Source organism: Rhinatrema bivittatum, chromosome 3 (assembly GCF_901001135.1).
Source record: "Rhinatrema bivittatum chromosome 3, aRhiBiv1.1, whole genome shotgun sequence".
Taxonomy (NCBI): domain Eukaryota; kingdom Metazoa; phylum Chordata; class Amphibia; order Gymnophiona; family Rhinatrematidae; genus Rhinatrema; species Rhinatrema bivittatum.
The window spans coordinates 125,604,174-125,627,549 of record NC_042617.1 but is presented as its reverse complement, the minus strand read 5'-3'; the positions used below and the strand labels follow the sequence as shown (position 1 = coordinate 125,627,549).

General features: G+C 43.1%; 1 protein-coding gene across 6 annotated transcripts in view; it reads right to left on the bottom strand.

Annotated features, from left to right (window-relative positions):
- Positions 1-23,376, bottom strand: part of PUS10 (pseudouridine synthase 10) — a 151,811-nt gene that overhangs the window by 82,010 nt on the left and 46,425 nt on the right. For all 6 annotated transcript variants that reach the window (XM_029593713.1, XM_029593715.1, XM_029593714.1 and 3 more), the window contains one exon: positions 4,407-4,441. In XM_029593713.1, the coding sequence (XP_029449573.1) occupies positions 4,407-4,441 (35 nt within the window). The remainder of the gene's footprint in view (positions 1-4,406; positions 4,442-23,376) is intronic.

Sequence of the window (23,376 nt, the reverse complement as noted above, 5' to 3'; positions counted from 1 at the left end):
ACACACTTGAGAGTGAATTTGCACTTAAAAGAAACCATTAGGGAGTTAAATCATGAAAACAAAACAATTAAATCAGGGCCACATAATACCTGCTATATTTCTGTTCCTATTAACTCGGTATAGGGGACGATGATGGGATTTGTCTCTGCACTACAAACTCTTTTAATTGTTCTGGAGTGAAAAAAATGAATATATCATTCTGTTTTTTCACTATGCACTTACATTGGAATCTTAATGTAAAAGTATAACCTAAAGCAATTACCTCCTGGCGTAAAGCCAAAAAGGCTTTCCTTCTTAATTGAGTAGGATATGCCAAATCTGGGAATATCTTAATTAACTTATCCATATAGTTGACAGGGTACTTTTGAAAAAAAGTCTTCATAATTAAATTTATCTCTTTAAATGAGGAGAAATTTACCAACAGAGTACCCCAGTCTATAATCTGGGCACTGGTCTCCAGAAAATTAGTAAGATCTCCTTGAAATGGTAAATCTGATCTATTATTCACATTTCTATTTTTTGGAAGAAAATAACAATTTACTATACTTATGGTTTCTCCAGAAACAATGCCAAGTGCATCCAATAGAAACTTTTTAAGAGTGACTGAGGGCAATTCCCCTATCACTCTTGGAAAATTTAAGAATCTCAAGTTATATTTCTTGGCACTGTTTTCCAGAGATTCCAATCTTCTAGTAATTGTCTCTCTGTCTTTGACGACAGCTACCTGAAATTCCATATTTTTCCTTTGAACATTTTCCCAACTTTTTGTCTTGTCATCTAATTCTTTAATTTGTCTTTGAATTCGTAATGTTTCTTGCTGATTCCCACTCATTAACAAATCTACTTTCCTTTCTAATCCCTTTATGTTTAAAGACATTCCCTCCATCTTTTCCCAAAATACATCGAGTGTTACCACCGCTGGGCGGGTGGGTGGTTCTGGATTATTACCCGGATTGAATAACTCAATATTCCCTTCCAAGGGACTTGCTACCTCCAAGTCTCTTTCTCCACCACTTGGGGTTGCCTCCGTGGTAATAAGAGCACGCTCACTGTTGACCTCTGCTACGGCTCCCTCAGAACTTATCCCCACCAGTCTTTCAGCAGGAGGTATGCCGGTGTTAGGGCTTAGTGAAGCCTCGTCTGGGGGCACATTCAGCCCTCCCAAGCTGAATGGCACATCAGAGTCTTGTTTTTCACGTCATTTAAAGCAGGAGAGAGCAAAAACCTGCTGATTTCTTGTTGGATTGGAGAAGGTAAGGGGAGTGAGGGAAAGACTCTCACTTTCCCCTTACGTTTAGGAGGCATGGTCAATTCAATTACAGGAATATCAGCAGTTCTCTCAAATTTTGTGGCCAACAATTTTAAGTGCAAGCTGATAAATATCAGAGAACCAGAAATATAGTTCACATGGCAAAAACAAATATATAAAGTACCTTTAACAAAGACCAGCCTGAAGATGATAGTCCGGACGTCCCGGCGTATCCGGGCGAAGCCGGGCAAAGCCGTTACACTGCGCGCCCCTTTATGATCAAAGCTGGATTTCACAGTAGCGATGCGCTTCTCCTTGAGACTGCATAGCGCTGAAGCTCATCGCTACTGTGAAATCCAGCTTTGATCACAAATTTCTCCGATCGGGATATGTTAAGATATAGGCCATGGGACTGCAATAAGTGGTTTTAATTGCAAGACATAGAAAAATATTTTAAAAAATGAGAATTTTCTACTGGTGATCCTGATTACTGTATAAGTTTTTTCACTGCAAGATAACGTTTTTAAAAAAATTATGTATCTATCTCAGGTGAAATTAATGACCTATGATTATAACCACGAGCACTTTATGGACGTAAGTTATAAATTCATATTTGTGCAATCCTGGTGTCATATACGATGGTCATACTTTCATAGACCTTGGTTGCTGATCAGAGTGAGACTCTCTTTTGAAATAACCTACAGGAAGAGATAATGGCAAACAAAAGCAAGACAGAACTGAAAGGTGCTTGGGACAGACACAGAATGCAGTGGTAAGGATAGGAGGGAGTAACAAGCAGAAGAAATGAGGGAGGGGGGAATTTACTGTTTGCTCAAACATATGGACTGTGAGAGGAACAAAGAGACCGAAAGACAGGATATGGTGGCAGCTAAGACCTATTTAGCTTGTCCACTGCATTCCTGGTGCAATGTCACAAACCCCAGGTGAGCTTTGACTTATTTTCCCCTCGCTTCTTCGCAACTATGAATTTTCCGTGCTTAACTCATGCCTGCTTGAATTCTGTTACTCTTTTTGTCTTCACCACCTCCAAAGAGAGGTCACTCCATGCATCTGCTATCCTTTCTGTGAAGAAATATTGATCGATGTTGCTCCTGAGTCTATTCCCTCATACCATCACCTCTTGTTCTAATGCATACTTTCCTTTGAAAACGGTTTGCTTCTTGGGTATTATATTTCTGAGGTTCTTAAATGTCGCTATCATATCCTCCCCCCATCTCGCTTCTGCTTGAGGGTACACTTATGAAGGCCCTTAAGTCTCATCTCAATATGGCGTCATTTTGCCTGCCTAGTTCAGGGCCGCCTCCGCACTCTCTATATCCTTTTGGAAGTACAGCCTCCAGAACTGGACTCAATATTCTAGATGAGATCTCACCAATATACACAGGCAGAGTGGTTATGCCTCTCCCTATCTACCCTGCTGAGGGAATCAGCAGCAGCCCAAGAAATCAGCAGTGGTGGGAAGAGCAACCAGGCCAGCAGCAATAAAGTGAGGAGAGAGTGAGAAAGAATGATGAGAATGGACTTGGGGGAGAAAGAGTGCTGGGGATGGATGTGAAGAATGAGAGAGAGTGCTGGGGATGGATGTGAAGAATGAGAGAGAGTGCTGGGGATGGGTGTGAAGAATGAGAGAGAGTGCTGGGGATGGATGTGAAGAATGAGAGAGAGTGTTGGGGATGGATGTGAAGAATGAGAGAGTAATGGGGATGGATGTGAAGAATGAGAGAGAGTGCTGGGGATGGATGTGAAGAATGAGAGAGAGTAATGGGGCTGAGAGAAAGAGACATTGTGGGGATAGCCCGGAAGAGTTGACAGAGACTGGTGGGGATGGACTGGGGACAGAGGGAGCCTAGTTGGGATGAATTAGGAGGTGGGAGAGAGACCAATAGGTATGGACTTGGTTGGGGAGGAGGGAACTGAGAGAGAGAGGTGGGGGGAAGACTCAGTGGGAGCCAGAGTGGTGAGGCTGAGCGGGAGATCCTTGAAAGTTTTGGAGATTGAAAAAAAGATGTGTCCATCCAAGATGAGGACCTTCCACTTTCAGTGAATCAGCACCGTGTCTGCATGGGGTTCTAATGAGGATCAGCACAGAAGGGCCTGTAATTTACTGGTGGGCACGGTTAGTTCCAAGGAATCTGCAAAGGTTTTTGATACTTCTAACGCCTCAGAACATAAATAAGAGAGAGAGCGTAGAAAGGGATGGGGATTTAGTCGGAGCTGCAGTGCACAGCAGCAGGAGCCATTCTATCTTTTACTTTGTATTAAACTGGATTTCTTTAAAAACCTTTACTAGTACTCCTGCTTTAAATTCTAACCCATGAAAAAAGTACCAAGAGAGATTTGTCACTGCTTATTCTCCAATATTTTTACTCTTAAAAATAGGCGGGAATCTGAAAATCTATTCTACATGGGTTCTTTTCTCTCCCCTAGCTCTCCTCATTTTTGCCTGGGTAAAAATACAAGCATTGTTGAGTCACATGCATACTTTTGCTTGGGTAAGTGGAGGACAGGTTTCCGACAGCCAGTTTACCCAGGTAAATCAGTATTTGCCTGGGTAGGCAGCTTCTGAAATCTGACTTCCCCAAATCTCTCTCTCTCAAGATTTGGGTCCAAGGTATCATAACATCATTCAGGGTACCACCTTCAACGTGCTAGAAGACATCACCAGAAGTATTTTAACACTCAAACACTGTTTCACATCAATTCCTCCATGGTTTTTGTTAGTTTTACGGATGGGGGTCATGGGTAGCATGAAGCTGTGCTTTATAAATTGGTTGAACAGCCAGTTTAGTAGCTTGGCTTCCCTGGTGAGAGTGAGGGTGAAGTGAGTTATGTCTTTAGACTTGTAATGAATTTTGTATTTTATTGACTGATTGTACTTGTATTGATGTATTATATTAATATGATGCATTCATTGTATCGCTTTCAGATGCAAACCACTTTGGGATGAGCTTTGTTCAAGGAAAGCAAGACTATAAATGTAATATAACATACTTATACAGAAACTTAAACTTCGCCCACATTTAACAGAGCAAGTGTTACCTTCATTCCCATCCTTGGGAACAAAAATGCAAAACGATATTAAATTAGGGAGATTATGGTAGAAGTGTGATAAAAATCTCCCTATTAAATTACTCACCCCATTTCCTGTCTTACCAGCAACCACGCTGCATGCTGCAGGCCATTAGTCACACCCAGAGAGATATTAAAAAAAAAAAAAGGAAGAGAAGAAACAAACAAGTGAAAACAATTAAAGCCGGAAAGTGTTTCAGATTGCCCAAGCATTTAACACAGGCTTCACAACCCTTGGTGCTACCTTTTTTCGTTTTTTTTCTTTTTAACTTCTATGATTCTTCCACTTTTGTTTACCTTTCTCTTTTTTCATAGTTGTTATCCCTTGTTAACAATTTTCATTGTTATTAATGTTAAATGTATTTGACAAAGGTAACTTTTTTTCCTGCATCTCCTGTTTTAATGTAAACTGGTATGATTTGTATATTATACAAGAATGTCGGTATATAAAAATTAAAAATAAATAAATAAATAAATAGAGCAGGAGAAAGGGCCCCGGTAACAGTTGCTAAATTCATTCTTACAACTGCTAGAATGCAAGTCCCATCCGTCAATCTCTGGCCAAGCTGACATCCCTTCTGACACACAGAAACGCATTGACCTCAGCTGGTAGTTGTGTCTCTCTATAATACTTTGTCTAAAGGAATCAACACTGGACATAGGTAATCTCTATCAGATCCAGGTAGCACACACACACACAGAGGGGTAGTTTTTCAAAGGGGTAAGCGCGTAGCCCCCAAAAACCTACCCCAAACACCGCGCGCCGAGCCTATTTTGCATAGGCTCGGCGGCGCACGCAAGCCCTGGGACGCGCGTAAGTCCCGGGGCTTGCATGGAGAGGCGTGCCGTGGGTCGTGTCGGGGGGCGTGGTGGTCGTGACGGGACGTTTCGGGGGCATGGCGCGAGTGACGCGACGTTTCGGGGGCGGCGCCACGGGCGTGGTTTCGGCCCGGGGGCGTTCTGGGGGCGTGGCCGCGCCCTCCGGAACAGCCCCCGGGTCGGGTGATGGCCCGCCAGCAGCCCGCTGGTGCGCGCAGATTTACATCTGCCTCCGGCAGGTGTAAATCCGGCGATAAAGGTAGGGGGGGGTTTAGATAGGGCCGGGGGGGGTGGGTTAGGTAGGGGAAGGGAGGGAACGGAGGCGGGCTGCGCGCACTGATCCCGGATTTGAATGGATATGTGTGTATCTATTGAAATCCCGCGTACTCTTGTTCGCGCCTGGTGCACGAACAAAAGTACGCGTTCGCGCTAAATTATAAAATCTACCCCAGAATAGGGTTCTTATTCTTTTTTTTTTTTTTTTTATTAAACATGCAGTTTCCCCTAGCCCCCAGCCCCCTTTCCCTCTCCCACACCCAGACAATCCCGTTCCCCTTTCAACACCATCAAGGGATGTTTTCCTTGGCAGCGATGGTGCACCAACTCTCTTTGTGCTTGGCTTTCCTCTTCATTTTGCTCTGTTTTCCCACAATTTAAGACCATTTTTTGTCACCCTCTAACCTCATTTTCTTACTAATATTTGCAGTTCCTAATGGGAGCCCTTAACATACTCAGGCGCAGCTATTCTTATCAATCCAAGTGTGAGGTGAGTGAATGAAAGGTTTACTTTTATTTTGGCTAGATTTTTTTTGCAGCGTTTCTTTTTTTTTTTTTTTAAAGGTAATTACATTAAAAGTTGCCCAAATGGTCAGTGGCTGAGGTTGAATCCTTGATGATTGGTGCAACTGCTCGCGAGTTTCAAACTTGTGCTAGCTCAGCCCTTGTGTCCAATGTACAGGCACGTATTTTTCAGAGAATGGTAGACAGTCAGTGGAAACAGGGGAAGGTTATGTGAAATCTTCAGGAGAGATCTAGAGCACATATATGTAAGCAGGACTGCTACCAAAAGGAAGCCACTGAACAAAGAAGAGAAACTAGGGACAGAGCAAGGAAATCCCGAAAAAGCTGTGAAGCCCACAAGGTTTCACAGAAAGTAGCGTGCATTTAACACATAAAAACTACTCCTAAACAAGGAGAAACAGAGAAGACTTTAGCTCACCTTCACAGCACAAGGATACACACAGGGGGCATATTTAAAAGCTCTTGAGGCAGATTTGCAGGGGAGGGGACTGGAAATTTAACCTTCCAGTGAAACGCACTGGAACAAGGGAATGCTTGAGACAGAAAAAAAAGGAGAAAAAATTGGGATTTTTTTTGCCTTTTCTGTAATACTATTGGGACACTTAAGCTTTATTTTTGACTATACTATGTGTGTGAGGGAGAGCAGTTACATTTTCACTTTATATTACAGAATGTTGATATAAATTGCAGGCTCTTACTTATGTTATGTAGCACTGATTACTTTTTAAGACTGTAGAATTATGTTACTGTTAGGTCACTTTATATATATATATATTTTGAGATGGGCGGTTATGCTTATTTTAATATGCATTGGTTTAAATGTTTTCCTCTATTGCATTCTACTGGGAGCATTCTTTTTTTTTTTTTTTTTTTTTTTTTTTAATGATCCAGTGGATAAAAATGAAGCAAACTAAATAAATAAATAAATGAATGCCCCCCCCCCCCCTTTTAGTAGTGAGAGATAACAGCCCTCCTCTGCTGCCTCCAAACCAAAAGGCTGCTGGTTCCAGTACTGGCTGAACCGTTTTCCTGCCTCTCCTTCCTAAAGTGAGTCATGGCGCTTTGAACAGGTGCATTTACACAGCATTGACCCCGTGGGACTGGAATCCCAAGGGTCAGCACCAATCGAAAGCAAAACTGCTTCAGAGACTGAGGACTTGGCAGGCAGATGGACGCTAGAATTTCTCAAGGAATCAAGTTCCAGTTCAATTTGGTTCATGCCACAGCTGGACCTGCAATAAAAGAAAATATCACATCTGCTGACAGGGCAGAATCAAATATGGAGGCAGGCCAATTATTATCCAGTATGGCCAAGACAACAAAAAGCACAGGCAGGTAAGGGAATGAAAGGAAATCTTCTGCCAGTCACTTACCTGGGCTCGTTATTCTAAGGAGATCAAAAGCAATGGAAAATCCCAAACTGAATCCACAAATCACAGAACACCAGTGACTGGCTCTATCAATAGACTTTCTATTATGGGGAAGTGAGATGCTATCCAACACGATGTTACTAAATATAATCTGCCCACAAATACTGCATATACCCGACTATGACAGCAAACCAGCAGCTATTTTCAAAGTGAAAGTATGTGTATGCTTTCCCTTAGGAATTTGGTACAAAAGGCCTGTGGACTTTGCACCAAAGTAGTCGGTTTGAATACTTCCCTGTTAAAATGTGCCCAGCAAAGAATGGCGGTGGGACGCTCTGGTAGGGAGAACACTGACCTATAACTCAGGAGACATCCTGGAACAAGAGTTCAAGGCTCTCCTTAGCCACTGGTCCCAGATTGGACCTTGGGCACATTATTTTATCTCCCTGTGCTTCAGGACTCAGCTGAAAACAAGGTTCTTCCCTTAATGTGTTTTTTTTTTTTGGCCCACAAATTCTAAACAAATGTATCATATTGTGCTATTTATTCCTCTAGTCCCACCAATGATGGGAAGTCCTTTATATTTGTTCATCTGGCCTATCTAATGTGAGGATCTGTTGGGCAGTTCTGTCTGCCCACTAACAGAGGGATTTAGTGGGCCTCTTGGACTGCCTTAGTCCTCCCAGCTTTATGGCCTGCAGCACCAACACTCTATTCAGTCCTCCCAGCTCCGACCATGGCCACCTTGTTCCGGTATAGATTCTATTATATTATATTATATTGCAGCCTCATGGTCAGTACCATACGAGAGCTTGGTCTAAGTCATGTTCTTGCCTTCTGGCCTCACATGGGCCTTCCTCTTGGGCCCATGTATTCTGCAATCTTTTGTTCCACCCTAGCCTTGCTCTTAGCCTCTGGCTTTGTTGGCCCTAATTGATAGCCTTACATGGGTCCTCCTCTCGGGCTTTCGCTTTCTGCTTTTGTGTTCCTGTTGGGTCTCAGCCGTGCTTTTGTGTTCTTGTCTGCACGGGTGGCTCAAGAGAATCTGCTGCCCCAGGCGAGGGATGAGATGGGGTGAGGCTGGGGGAGCACCATCTAACTCTGCCAGGGAACAGCACAGGTCAAATCATCAAGAAGGAAGTCTCTATGCAGTTTGTCCCTTTTAGTGATTTGAAATTTACAGAAGAGAGAAGGAAGGGATCACAGTTCCCAGAGGAGTGGCACAGTGATAATGTTTTTAGGAACCTGGCAAATCCACCATACCCCTAAGACCTGCCTCCCACCTTTCCTCAAACTCAACTCACACCTTTTGAACCTATTATCTATGTATTATGATTTTTATGTTAATTTTTAAAAATTGCTTTCCAAAATGCTGAAGACATTGTTTTAATATAATTGCTTTTATGAAATAATATCTTCCAGAATAAATTTATATTAAAAAAAAAACCCTCCACAAAGAAACACTTTCTATACAGCAGCGGTTCTCAACCAGTGTGTCGCGAAGCACCGGCAGGTGTGTCGCGCACCCGCTGCTCTTCCCCCCCCCCCCCCACCACTTCACCTCAACGAGACAAACACTGCTGCTGTTCCTGCCCAGGCTATCAAGCCCCGAGGGAAACGGCAGCAGTGTTTGTGGAAGCTGGCAACAGGACCATGACCTTTTCTTCTTCCCGCCCCTGTAGCCCGGAAGAGGAAGTGATGTTTACCGGGCATGGGGAAGAAGAAAAGGCCATGCATGTAATGCTGCTGCTGCAGAAATCGCATTCGATGCTGGCTGGCCACTTTGCCAGGGTCTGCAGGAGTATGGCGCCACTGCCCCCCACCCTCCCGGCTCCGACCTCCGCTTCTCTCACCAGCGCAACACCAGCAAGAAAATATACAATTAATAATAATAATCAAACTGCAAAAAAACAAAAAAAGGCTGTGGTGGGGAGAAAAGCATAGAATTATATTCCCAGCTGATTGCTCTGTGCCGCGATCAATCGCAGCACAAGCAAACAGCTGAGTGCTGCCTTCTTAGCACTGTGGGGCTGGGGAGGTCACTTCTGCTGAAGTTTCCAGCCTGTCAGGACAATGCTTTTAATAGCAGCATACCGGCTACCTTGTGTTGTAGCTGCTATGTGTGCTGTGGGTGGGGGTAAGTGAGACAGAGAGTGAGCCAGCATGTCTGTAAGTGTATGAGAGAATGTGAGAGAGAGAGAGAGATTGGTCACGGACATGACTGGTTGTGTGTGTGTGAGAGAGAGAGATACCTTCCTCTCCACTCTTAGAGCAATGGGTTTTGAACAAATCATCAACAAACCTACCCACAAAGCTGGTCACACACTGGACCTCATATTCATCAACTCAAACCTGTCTCACAAGAATGCTCCAGTCTGCACCCCTGTACCCTGGTCAGACCACTCCCTGATATCAACTACTCTCACTACCAAAGTAAATCCTGCAAAAACTCAGCCTCACTCTACCATTCACTTCCGGAAATGATGCCCTTCTGACACTCTTAGCGAACAGCTAACTAAAGATCTCCCTAATTTGGACTACTCCAACCCCAACTCTGCGCTTTTCACTTGGAGCAGTATCACGGAAACAATTGCCAACAAACTATGCCCGAAAATGACAAAAATCATCAACTGGTCACAAAAAACGAAACAACCATGGTTCTCCCCAGAACTTAAACAAATGAAGCTAGACCTCAGACATAAAGAAGGCACATGGCGTAAAAACCCTAACACCAAAACTCTTTCAGACTACAAACGCTTCCTCCATCTCTACAAGACCTCTCTGCTACAGACTAAAAAGGAATTCTACGCAAACAGAATCCATGATATACAATATGATGCCAAGGCTCTGTTTTCTTTTGTTTCACAACTCACAAAACCCTCTGCCCCCACCATCCCTGATGAACAGGCTCAATCTAAAGCCAATGATCTTGCACGCTTCTTTCAGGATAAAATTGCAAACACATTGGCACGTCTCCCCACTAATACAATAACCCCAATTTTCAACTCCAACACCAACTATCACCCCAGAAACACCCTTGACTCCTTCGAACCTACTACCACCATGGAGATAGAATCCGTTCTCAAAAAAATGAAACCCTCCAGCCATCCGACAGACCACATCCCTACAAAACTTCTGCTTCTCATCCCCAGCACCATCTCCAGATCACTCACCAATATCATAAACTGCTCCCTGGCACAAGGAATCTACCCTGACGAGCTAAAAACAGCATCTCTCAAACCCCTCCTAAAGAAACCCAATCTAGACACAAAAGAACTCGCCAATTTCAGACCCATATCGAACCTGCCGTTTCTAGCGAAGCTCACAGAGAAAGTTGTGAACACACAACTCTCTGACTACCTTGAGGAAAATAAAATTCTTTACCCTGCACAGTATGGTTTTCGAAAATCAGCCAACACAGAAACCCTTCTCATCTCCCTATCAGACCACATCCTCATGGGACTAGACAAAGGGCTTGCATACCTACTGGTCCTTCTAGATATCTCATCGGCATTCGATACAGTAAACCATGCCATCCTCCTAAATCGTCTTTCAGAAATTGGAATCACGGGTCTTGCCCTCAATTGGTTCAACTCATTCCTCAACAACAGAAGCTACAAGGTGAGAGTCAACAACATAGAATCACCAAGTTATATATCAACGCTAGGCGTTCCACAAGGCTCATCATTATCTCCAACCCTTTTCAATATCTACTTACTACCCCTCTGCCAACTACTCACTAACCTACAATTAACATACTACCTCTATGCAGATGACGTTCAGATAGTGATCCCCATAAAAGAAACCCTGACAAAAACACTCGACTACTGGGAAAACTGTTTGAAATCCATAAAAAGTCTCCTCTCCAGCCTGAACCTGGTGCTCAACGCATCCAAGACAGAAATCCTGCTCATCTCCCCTGAACACTTGACTAACACCGATTCTACTCCCCCGGACACACATATTTCTCACACAAGAGATTTAGGAGTCATACTAGACAATCATCTAAACCTAAAAAAATCAATCAATAATATCACCAAAGAATGCTTCTACAAGCTTCAAGTGTTGAAAAGAATTAAACCTCTCCTCTACTTCCAGGACTTCAGAACTGTCCTCCAATCTACACTATTTTCAAAGACGGACTACTGCAATGCATTGCTCCTGGGGCTCCCCATCTCAGCAACAAAACCGCTACAAATGCTCCAGAACGTAGCAGCCAGAATCTTAACTAACACTAACCGAAGCGCCCACATTACCCCTATCCTCCGTAACCTACACTGGCTGCCAATAAAATTCAGAATTCAACATAAAGCACTCACCATAATACACAAAACCATTCACAAACAACTCACCCTAGACCTACAGACCCCACTCAAACTCCATGCCTCAGACAGGCCCATCAGAGAGGCATATAAAGGAATGCTGCAAGTCCCACCTACCAAATCCACCCGGCTAACAACCACCAAAGAACGTTCCTTCTCTACAGCAGGACCAGTCCTCTGGAACAAACTACCGACTGATCTAAGACTGGAACCATGCCTCCACACCTTCCGAAGGAAACTTAAGACGTGGCTTTTCCTCCAAGCCTTCCCCTAACACAAATTAACTCGTCATACCCAGATCAAGGAACTTAATGTCTATTAATTTCATAACATATTATATGATAATTACCTAGTTAATCTCTATCGCTCTTACTCCTACTTCACTTATTCCTAGCTACACTAGCTCCCAAGTTCAATACCCCTGTTTATTGTAACTTTGATTTTTCGACCTTTCTTATTTATGTTTACTCTGGTTTTATTTTACTTTTGGTTTTCCCCTGTTCCATGTAAACCGGCCTGATATGAATCCCATTCATGAAGGCCGGTATAGAAATGTTTTAAATAAATAAATAAATAAATATTGGTCAGGGACATGACTGGTGTGTGTGTGAGAGAGAGAGAGAGAGATTGGTCAGAGACATGACTGGTGTGTGTGTGAGAGAGATTGGTCAGGGACATGACTGGTCTGTGTGTGTGTGTGAGAGAGATTGGTCAGGGACATGACTGGTCTGTGTGTGTGTGTGAGAGAGATTGGTCAGGGACATGACTGGTCTGTGTGTGTGTGAGAGAGAGAGAGAGAGAGATTGGTCAGGGACGTGACTGGTGTGTGTGTGTGTGAGAGAGAGAGAGAGAGAGAGATATTGGTCAGGGACATGACTGGTGTGTGTGTGTGTGAGAGAGAGAGAGAGAGATTGGTCAGATACATGACTGGTGTGTGTGTGAGAGAGATTGGTCAGGGACATGACTGGTCTGAGTGTGTGTGAGAGAGAGAGAGAGAGATTGGTCAGGGACGTGACTGGTGTGTGTGTGTGTGTGAGTGTGAGAGAGAGAGAGAGAGATTGGTCAGGGACGTGACTGGTGTGTGTGTGTGTGTGAGAGAGAGAGAGAGAGAGAGAGATTGGTCAGGGACATGACTGGTCTGTGTGTGTGTGAGAGAGAGAGAGATTGGTCAGGGACGTGACTGGTGTGTGTGTGTGTGAGTGAGAGAGAGAGATTGATCAGGGACATGACGTGTGTGTGAGTGAGACTGCTCAGGGATGGGACGAGTGTGTGAGAGAGAGATCGGTCAGGCAGGTGACTGGTCTGTGAGAGAGAGAGATTGGCCAGGCAGGTGACTGGTGTGTGCGAGAGAGAGACAGGCCAGGCAGGTGACTGGTGTGTGTGTGTGTGAGAGAGAGAGAGAGAGAGAGAGAGAAAGAGAGATTGGTTAGTTAGGTGACTGGTGAATGTGTGTGTGAGAGAGAGAAAGAGGGATTGGTCAGGCAGGTGACTGGTTTGTGTGTGTGTGAGAGAAAGAGGATTGGTCAGGCAGGTGACCGGTGTGTGTGTGTGAGAGAAAGAGAGATTGGTCAGGCAGGTATGTGTGTGAGATAGACTAGTCATGGGCCCTAAGGAAGAAGAGTGTGAGGACAGAGCTTCAGCAGCCCTTGCTGCTTCTGGTATGTGCTATTGGCCTACAAGGGAAAGGAGGAGGAGAGTTACTGGAGAGGGTAAGTAAAGGTGGCTTTTTAAGTTTATCTTTCTTGATTGACTGCCATTTTAATTATTATGTATTATGTGATGTGTCTGTTGTTAGAAAACGTTTATTGGTGTTTGGAGAATTTGTAATAATTTTGAAAAGTTTTAATGATTGGATGTTCCATTTATCAGTTGTTTTAAAACATTTATTATATTCTAGTTGTAGAATTATTTTATATTTCTCAGGGAATATATAAATAGAAATGTGGAGACAAAAACTGAACTGGAAACAGCAAGAAGCCAAATTCTGTATGCAGTGCAACAACGCAAAAACAAAAACATTAGCTTTATGGTCACTTTATTCTGTATTTGTTGAGGTTCTGTCTGTGTTCTGCATGTGTGACCCAGCTAAGGGTGTTCTGCGAGCTTGTAGTTTCTTGGTAGGGATCTATAGCAGCTTGGCTTGTTCTGTTTTCCTAACAGGAGGTGTATTGGTGTTTAGGGCCTGGTGTAATTTTTGCAGTGCTGCCTTTTCATAGGTAGGGTTGTTACTGTTTGAGTTCCATAATGCAGGTGTAACTTTGTGCACATTAGTTGTGTATATTATTTCAGATCCTGGAAGTCTGATAGGTGCTATATTTTTGTTTTGCACAGAATGCAGAGTGGCTTTTTTGAGTTTCCACATTTGTAATTTGTGGTTTTTCTGTATTGGTGAAGTTTGATTCTATGTGTGTGACCGAGGTGAAGTATTTTACTAGAATGTACGCATTTGTATCAATATTATTTGTTGTGTTTTCTCAATAGAACATATAATGGTGGTAAATTACTGTTTTTTCAAAGAAGGGCTATTGTACCTGGTAGGAGAGAGTGTTTATGTTGCTGTTATTGAGATGTCACCAGAAATATCTTTATTTGTCTGGTAAACTGAATGGGGAATGCCCTAGTTCTGCTCTGCACCCATTGTTGGGGGTCGAGGGGGTTCCTGTGGAATACAGAGTGTTTACATTTAGCCTGGTGATGGTCATATGTTCAGTATGTCATGCATGTGAGAACCATCTGTCAGGTGTGTCCCGACAGAAAAAAGGTTGATAACCACTGCTCTATAGAATCCCTCATCACAATAAAAACAATTTTTATGGAAAGTTTATGGTTTCAAATTTAATTTGTTTCTGTTACCACCAGGTAGTCAATACCATAGCATGTTATAATCATTAACCACCAACTACTTTTCCCCAGCATTTTCCCCCTGGAGAAGTGGGAGGTGGGTGAATGGTGGTGGTCTGTGTGTGGCACATTCTCTCCAAGCTGTTACAAGGGCATGAGGCAGACTAGGCCCTGTTCAACTTTGTACCCACACACCCCTGCCCTCACCACCCACAATCACAAATTCTGCATTTATAATAACTAATTTTACATGAAAAAGGACATTTAAAATACAGTCTTCAGAGGTATATATTATTTTTACATGCATTGCTGTATGCCAACCAGAAAACCCTGCAAAAAAGCAAAACACACATCTGGAATGCATATGGTATTAGGCTCTTGTTATGCATGTTGGGTGTGGGCTTTTTCCTCAAAGCCATGAGTAAACTGAATTACAGTTACAATATAGTAAACCTTCCATACTAAAAAACTGCATTAATTAAAAAGTAAAAACTTTATCTATGAAAAGGCAACACTGCAAATATTACAGCAGGCCCTAAATACCAATACACTTCCTATTAGGAAAACAGTACAAGCCAGGCTATAAAGATCTCTACACAAACTTCACTCTAGCAGGATACCTCAACTCAGTCACACATTTATTTATTTGTCTATTTATTTATTTATTTACTTAGAAACTTTGTAGTCTGCTAATCCAAAAATCTTAGTGGATAACAATAAATGAACAAAATAAGATTGGCAAAATGAAAACAATCAACAAAATATTTAAAAGAACAGAACACAAACACATTAAACGTTATAAAAAATTACAACGGCAGATTCCAAACACTAGGTAAAGCAGCATAGAAACCCACAATAAATCTGCAATGAATTTACCAAACACACACATGCGAAACACAGTGGGAGCACTGAGAGGAGAGGATCACCTTGCTGGTGGCTGGAAAGAATCAGTAAGTACTGCTTGGAGACATTTTTAAAACTTAAAAGTATTGGGGATAAGTAAACTATTCGGGTATATTATTTAGTCTGTTCATATAGAAACATAGAAAACATAGAAATGACGGCAGAAGAAGACCAAACGGCCCATCCAGTCTGCCCAGCAAGCTTCACACATTTTTTCTCATACTTATCTGTTTCTCTTAGCTCTTGGTTCTATTTCCCTTCCACCCCCACCATTAATGTAGAGAGCAGTGATGGAGCTGCATCCAAGTGAAATATCTAGCTTGATTAGTTAGGGGTAGTAACCGCCGCAATAAGCAAGCTACACCCATGCTTATTTGTTTTACCCAGACTATGTTATACAGCCCTTATTGGTTGTTTTTCTTCTCCCCTGCCGTTGAAGCAGGGAGCTATGCTGGATATGCGTGAAGTATCAGTTTTTTTTTCTCCCCTGCCGTTGAAGCAGAGAGCTATGCTGGATATGCATGAAGTATCAGTTTTTCTTCTCTCCTGCCGTTGAAGCAGAGAGCTATGCTGGATATGCGTGAAGTATCAGTTTTTCTCCCATGCCGTTGAAGCAGAGAGCCATGCTGGATATGCATCGAAAGTGAAGTATCAGGCACATTTGGTTTGGGGTAGTAACCGCCGTAACAAGCCAGCTACTCCCCGCTTTGTGAGTGCGAATCTTTTTTTCTTCTCCCCTGCCGTTGAAGCTATGCTGGATATGCGTGAAGCATCAGTTTTTCTTTTCCCCTGCTGTTAAAGCAGAGAGCTATGCTGGAAATGCGTGATGTATCAGTCTTTCTCCCATGCCATTGAAGCAGAGAGCCATGCTGGATATGCATCGAAAGTGAAGTATCAGGCACATTTGGTTTGGGGTAGTAACCGCCGTAACAAGCCAGTTACTCCCCGCTTTGTGAGTGCGAACCCTTTTTTCTTCTCCCCTGCATATGTTTTGTTTTAAATAGGTGGTCAGAAAGTCAGGCAACAAACAGAAGTTTGTGTGTTTGTATTTCCCAACCCTCCCACCCACGCCAAGCTCATCCTTTAATTTATAGGCAGGTGTCACTTTCACACTTAAAAAAATAAAATAAAAAATTAAATCAGCCTTTTATCTTAAATGCAGAAATTCCCCACACCTTATCAAGAGTTTGATCATTCCCTTGTAGGTCACTACCAGATATATAGGGGTAGATTTTCAAAGGGTTACGCGCGCAAATGTATCCCACGCGCGTTGGTTTCAAAATCTGCCCCAAAATCTGCCCCATCTGATACATTTAAAGGACCCTAATTGTATGCAATCCTACACCCATAGCTACCTAAAACGTAACTAGGAACTGAACAAATTTAAGACGAAGGCAGCAGTCCAGCAGCAAGAGGGGGATCTCCCAGTCTTTTGCATCGAGTGTCACATATATGATTTTTTACCCGCCGGTGAGAAATTTTACGTGTGCATCCAATGCAAAGAGCTCCTGTCTCTCAGAGAACAAGTCCAAACTCTGGAGGCTAGAGTGGCAGACCTGGAGGAGCTGAGGCAGATGGAGAGGTAAATAGATGAGACCTTCAGGGACATAGTAGCCAAGTCCCAACTCCATTCTGGCATCCCTGGGGCTGCCTTGGAGGAGGAAGGTCTCATGATCGGAGAGCATCAATCTGGTGCAGCAGGAAATGATGCTGTAGCAAGGAACTGCTCTCCAGGAGGTGCAATGTCCTCTCGCACCAAGGATGTCTCTCCTAGGGCTTCTGCCAAGGAGGGAAGGGTTAGATCGGCCATCATAGTTGGTGATTTGATTATTAGGAATGTAGACAGCTGGGTGGCTGGTAGGCGTGAGGATCGCCTGGTAACATGCCTACCTGGTGCGAAGGTGGAGGACCTCACGCGTCACCTAGATAGGATTTTAGACAGTGCTGGGGAGAAGCTGGCTGTCGTGGTACATGTGGACACCAATGACATAGGAAAATGTGGAGGGGAGGTTCTGGAAGCCAAATTTAGGCTCTTAAGTAGAAGGCTGAAATCCAGAGCCTCCAGGGTAACATTCTGTGAAATGCTCCCTGTTCCACGCGCAGGTCACCAGAGGCAGGCAGAGCTCCGGAGTCTCAATGCGTGGATGAGACGATGGTGCAAGGAAGAGGGATTCAGCTTTGTTAGGAACTGGGGAACCTTTTGGGGAAGGAGGGAGTCTTTTCCAAAGGGATGGGGTCCACCTTAACCAGGGTGGAACCAGGCTGCTAGCACTAACCTTTAAAAAGGAGATAGAGCAGCTTTTAAACTAGAACAAGGGGGAAAGCTGACAGTCGCTCAGCAGTGCATGGTTCAGAGGGAGGTATCTTCAAAGGATACTAATGAAGCATTAGAGCTAGGGCATCCCAACAAAGAGGCTCCAATAATAAGAAAAGTAGTCCAAGTGCCTATAATTAAAAACTCACCTAAGCTAAAAGATTCCAATTTATCCCAATCAACTGAAAAGCAGAATGTTAATACAAACAAAAATCACACTTTGAAATGTTTGCATGCTAATGCCAGAAGTCTAAGAAGTAAAACGGGAGAATTAGAGTCTATAGCAGTGAATGATGACATAGACTTAATTGGCATCTCAGAGACATGGTGGAAAGAGGATAATCAATGGGATAGTGCTATACCAGGGTACAAATTATATCGCAATGACAGAGAGGAGCATCTTGGTAGTGGGGTGGCCATTTATGTCTGGGATGGTATAGAGTCCAACAGGATAAAGATCCTACATGAGACTAAATGTACAATTGAATTTTTATGGGAAGAAATTCCTTGTGTCTTGGGGAAGAGAACAAGAACAGTGATCAGTATACAACCGTCCACCTGGCCAAAATGGTGGGACAGACAGTGAAATGCTAAGAGAAATTAGGGAAGCTAACCAAACTGGTAGTGCTGTAATAATGGGAGATTTCAAATACCCCAATATTGACTAGGTAAGTGAAACATCAGGGCATGCTAGAGAGAGAAAGTTCCTGGATGGAATAAAAGACAGTTTTATGGAGCAATTAGTTCAGGAACCGACGAGAGAGGGAGCAATTTTAGATCGAATTCTCTGTGGAGCGCAGTATTTGGTGAGAGAGGTAATGCTGGTGGAGCTGCTTGGCAATAGTGATCATAATATGATCAAATTTGAACTAATGACTGGAAGAGGGACAGTATGTAAATCCACGGCTCTAGTGCTAAACTTTCAAAAGGGAAACTTTGATAAAATGAGAAAAATAGTTAGAAAACAACTGAAAGGTGCAGCTACAAAGGTAAAAAGTGTTCAACAGGTGTGACATTGTTAAGAAATACCATCCTAGAAGCAAAGACCAGATGTATTCCACGCATAAGAAAGGTGGAAGGACGGCAAAACGATTACTGGCAAGGTTAAAAGGTGAGGTGAAAGAGGCTATTTTAGCCAAAAGATCTTCATTCAAAAATTGGAAGAAGGATCCTTCAGAAGAAAATAGGATAAAGCTTAAACATTGGCAAGTTAAATGTAAGGCATTGATAAGACAAGCTAAGAAAAAATTTGAAAAGACGTTGGCCATAAAGGCAAAAACTCACATTAAAAACTTTTAAAAATATGTCCGAAGCAGAACGCTTGCAAGGTTGTCGGTTGGACCATTGGTTGATCAAGGGGTTAAAGGGGCACCTAGAGAAGATAAGGCCATCGCGGAAAGATTAAACAATTTCTTTGCTTCAGTGCTTATTGAAGAGGATGTTGGAGAGATAACCGTTCCAGAGAAGGTTTTCATGGGCGATGATTCAGTTTAACTGAATCAAATCACAGTGAACCTGGAAGATGTAGTAGGCCTGATTGACAAACTAAAAAGTAGTAAATCACCTGGACCAGATGGTATACACCCCAGGGTTCTGAAAGAACTAAAAAATGAAATTTCAGACCTATTAGTAAAAATTTGTAACCTATCATTAAAATAATCCGATGTACCTGAAGATGGCCAATGTAACCTCTATATTTAAAAAGGGATCCAGGGGTGATCTGGGAAACTAGAGACCAGTAAGCCTGACTTCAGTGCTGGGAAAAATCATGGAAACTGTTATAAAGAATAAAATCACAAAACATTTAGATAGATGTGGTTTGATGGGACACTGCCAACATGGATTTACCCAAGGGAAGTCTTGCCTCACAAATCTACATTTTTTTGAAGGGGTGAATAAACATGTGGAGAAAGGTGAACCGGTAGATATGGTGTATTTGGATTTTCAGAAGGCATTCCACAAAGTCCCGCATGAGAGGCTTCTAAAAAATCTAAAAAGTCATGGTATAAGAGGTGATGACTTTTTGTGGATTGCAAATTGGTTAAAAGACAGGAAATAGAGTAGGATTAAAAGGTCAGTTTTCACAGTGGAAAAAGGTAAACAGTGGAGTGCCTCAGGGATCTGTACTTGGACCAGTGCTGTTTAATATATTTATAAATGATCTGGAAAGGGGTACAATGAGTAAGGTGATCAAATTTGCAGATGACACAAAATTATGCCGAGTAGTTAAATCTCAAGCAGATTGTGATGAACTGCAGGAGGACCTTGCGAGACTGGAAGATTGGGCTTCCAAATGGCAGATGAAATTTAACGTGGACAAGTGCAAAGTGATGCATATAGGGAAAAATTACCCTTGCTGTAGTTACACAATGTTAGGTTCTATCTTAGGAGTTACCACCCAGGAAAGAGATCTAGACATCATAGTGGATAATACATTGAAATTGTCAGCCCAGTGTGCTGTGGCGATCAAAAAAGCAAAGAGAATGTTAGGAATTATTAAGAAGGGAATGGAAAATAAATGGAGGATGTCATCATGCCTCTGCATTGCTCCATGGTGAGACCGCACCTTGAATAATGTGTGCAGTCCGGGCACCGCATCTCAAAAAGGATATAGCTGCACTGGAGAAAGTGCAGAGAAGGGCGACCAAAATGATAAGCATGGAATGGCTGTCTTATGAGGAAAGGCTAAAGTTAGGGCTGTTCAGTTTGGAGAAGAGATGATTGGGGGAGATATGCTAGAAGTCTATAAAATCATGAAAGGACTTTAACAAGTTAATGTAAATCGGTTATTTACTCTCTCAGATAATAGAAGGACCAGGGGCACTCCATGACGTTAGCAAGTAGCTCATGTAAAACAAATCAAAGAAAATTCTTTTTCACTCAGTGCATAGTTAAGCTCTGGAATTCATTGCCAGAGGATGTGGTTACAACAGTTAGTGTAACGGAGTTTAAAAAAGGTTTGGGTAAATTCCTAGAGGATAAATCCATAAACTGCTATAACGGTAATTAATAATCAATAGTAGTTTGTGATCTATCTAATGTTTGGATACTTGCCAGGTACTTGTGACTTGGATTGGCCACTGTTGGAAACAGGATACTAGGCTTGATGGACCCTTGGTCTAACCCAGTATGGCATATCTTATGTTCTTATGTATAGACATATACATATACATATGTATATTAGGGATGTGAATCGTTTTAGGACGATTAAAATTATCGTCCGATAATTTTAATATCGTCTTAAACCGTTATGGAACACAATACAATAGAGATTCTAACGATTTATCGTTATAAATCGTTAGAATCGTGAGCCGGCACACTAAAACCCCCTAAAACCCACCCCCGACCCTTTAAATTAAATCCCCCACCCTCCCGAACCCCCCCCCAAATGACTTAAATAACCTGCGGGTCCAGCGGCGGTCCGGAACGGCAGCGGTCCGGAACGGGCTCCTGCTCCTGAATCTTGTTGTCTTCAGCCGGCGCCATTTTCCAAAATGGCGCCGAAAAATGGCGGCGGCCATAGACGAACACGATTGGACGGCAGGAGGTCCTTCCGGACCCCCGCTGGACTTTTGGCAAGTCTCGTGGGGGTCAGGAGGCCCCCCACAAGCTGGCCAAAAGTTCCTGGAGGTCCAGCGGGGGTCAGGGAGCGATTTCCCGCCACGAATCGTTTTCGTACGGAAAATGGCGCCGGCAGGAGATCGACTGCAGGAGGTTGTCAGCGAGGCGCCGGAACCCTCGCTGAACGACCTCCTGCAGTCGATCTCCTGCCGGCGCCATTTTCCGTACGAAAACGATTCGCGGCGGGAAATCGCTCCCTGACCCCCGCTGGACCTCCAGGAACTTTTGGCCAGCTTGTGGGGGGCCTCCTGACCCCCACGAGACTTGCCAAAAGTCCAGCGGGGGTCCGGAAGGACCTCCTGCCGTCCAATCGTGTTCGTCTATGGCCGCCGCCATTTTTCGGCGCCATTTTGGAAAATGGCACCGGCTGAAGACAACAAGATTCAGGAGCAGGAGCCCGTTCCGGACCGCTGCCGTTCCGGACCGCCGCTGGACCCGCAGGTTATTTAAGTCATTTGGGGGGGGTTCGGGAGGGTGGGGGATTTAATTTAAAGGGTCGGGGGTGGGTTTTAGGGGGTTTTAATGTGCCGGTTTTGCGATTTTTAGATTTTTCACGATTTTTCACGATTTTTCACGATATTTTACCCCCCCAAACGGCAACAATACGATTCCCTCCCCCTCCCAGCCGAAATCGATCGTTAAGACGATCGAGGACACGATTCACATCCCTAATGTATATGTATATGTTAACCCTACATGCTACCAATTGTTCTATGTAAAAGGTTTATTTCCTATATCAGTTATATTATGCTTTATAATCGCAATGTTCCTTGTAATCCTATACTATGTAATCACAGTGTTCCCTGTAAACAGATACGATGTGCAAATGGTTATCGGTATATAAAAACCATTAAATAAATAGACAGACCCTCTCCCAATACAGAATAAAGAGATCATAAAGCATAATAAACATGAGGACAAAAACTGAACTGGAAAGCACAAGCCAGACTATATGCAGTGCAATAATGGAAAAATAGAAATACCATTCCTCATAAAACATGAAACAAAAAATTAAAAAATATAAAACAATCATATAGTAAAACCATATTAATAAAAAGAATAAATGTTTCTAAACAGCTGATGAACATCCAGTAATTAAATCTCATATAAAATTATAAAAAAATGTCCCAAACATCAATAAAATTTCAAACTAGCAAACACATTAAATAGCACCCAATAATTAAAACTAGTAAGAATAAAAACATTCCTGCTTTTCATACCTGGGAACTTTTGATTTCCGGTCACCCTGGGATTTCTGTGGATTAGTGGGGGGGAAACAGAGGAGAGCAAAGGAACTTTCTCCTTCCTCTCTCTCACACAAGTTCTTTCATGCTCATACATGCGCTCACGTACACATAGATGCTCTCTCATACATTCACATGCTCTTATCCACACACCCGCTCTCAGACTGCTCTCACACACAGAGAGACACACACACACATGCTCTCACACTTGCTCTTTCAGACACACAACTCATGCTCTCTTATACATACACATGCTCTCAGGCACATGCATAGATGCTCTCTCTCACACACATGCAGATGCTCTCACATACACAGATGCTCTCTGATACATATGCATAACTTGCTTTCACCATACCCCTTGATGCTTTCATACATGTTCACACAGGCACATGCCTTACCCTGCCTCATTATAGAACCGCCCCTGATTGTCTGGTCCTAGTTGTTCATGTTGCAGAGTTCCTATTGATTTAGTAGGTGCATGTGCCTTCTCGATTCCTGTTCCTGCAGCAGCAGACCTGATCCTGTAGGCATCTTCAAGACCCCTGTTGCAGGTATTCCTGTTCCTGCAGTTTCAGTCCTGCTGGCCACCAGCACTTAAGGGCTCAATCTAAAGGGAAGATGGCCAGTACAGCCAGAAGACCTTTTGTTCCAGTTCCAGCCTGCTCCTGTTTTGGTGGTAGTAACTATGGCAGTAGTCCGTCACATCTAAATTATACCAATTTGTTTGGAAGGGGGGGGGGGTTTGGACAGTATATACAATATACAATATGTACAATATATAGTCTTGCTATTGATAAGGAAC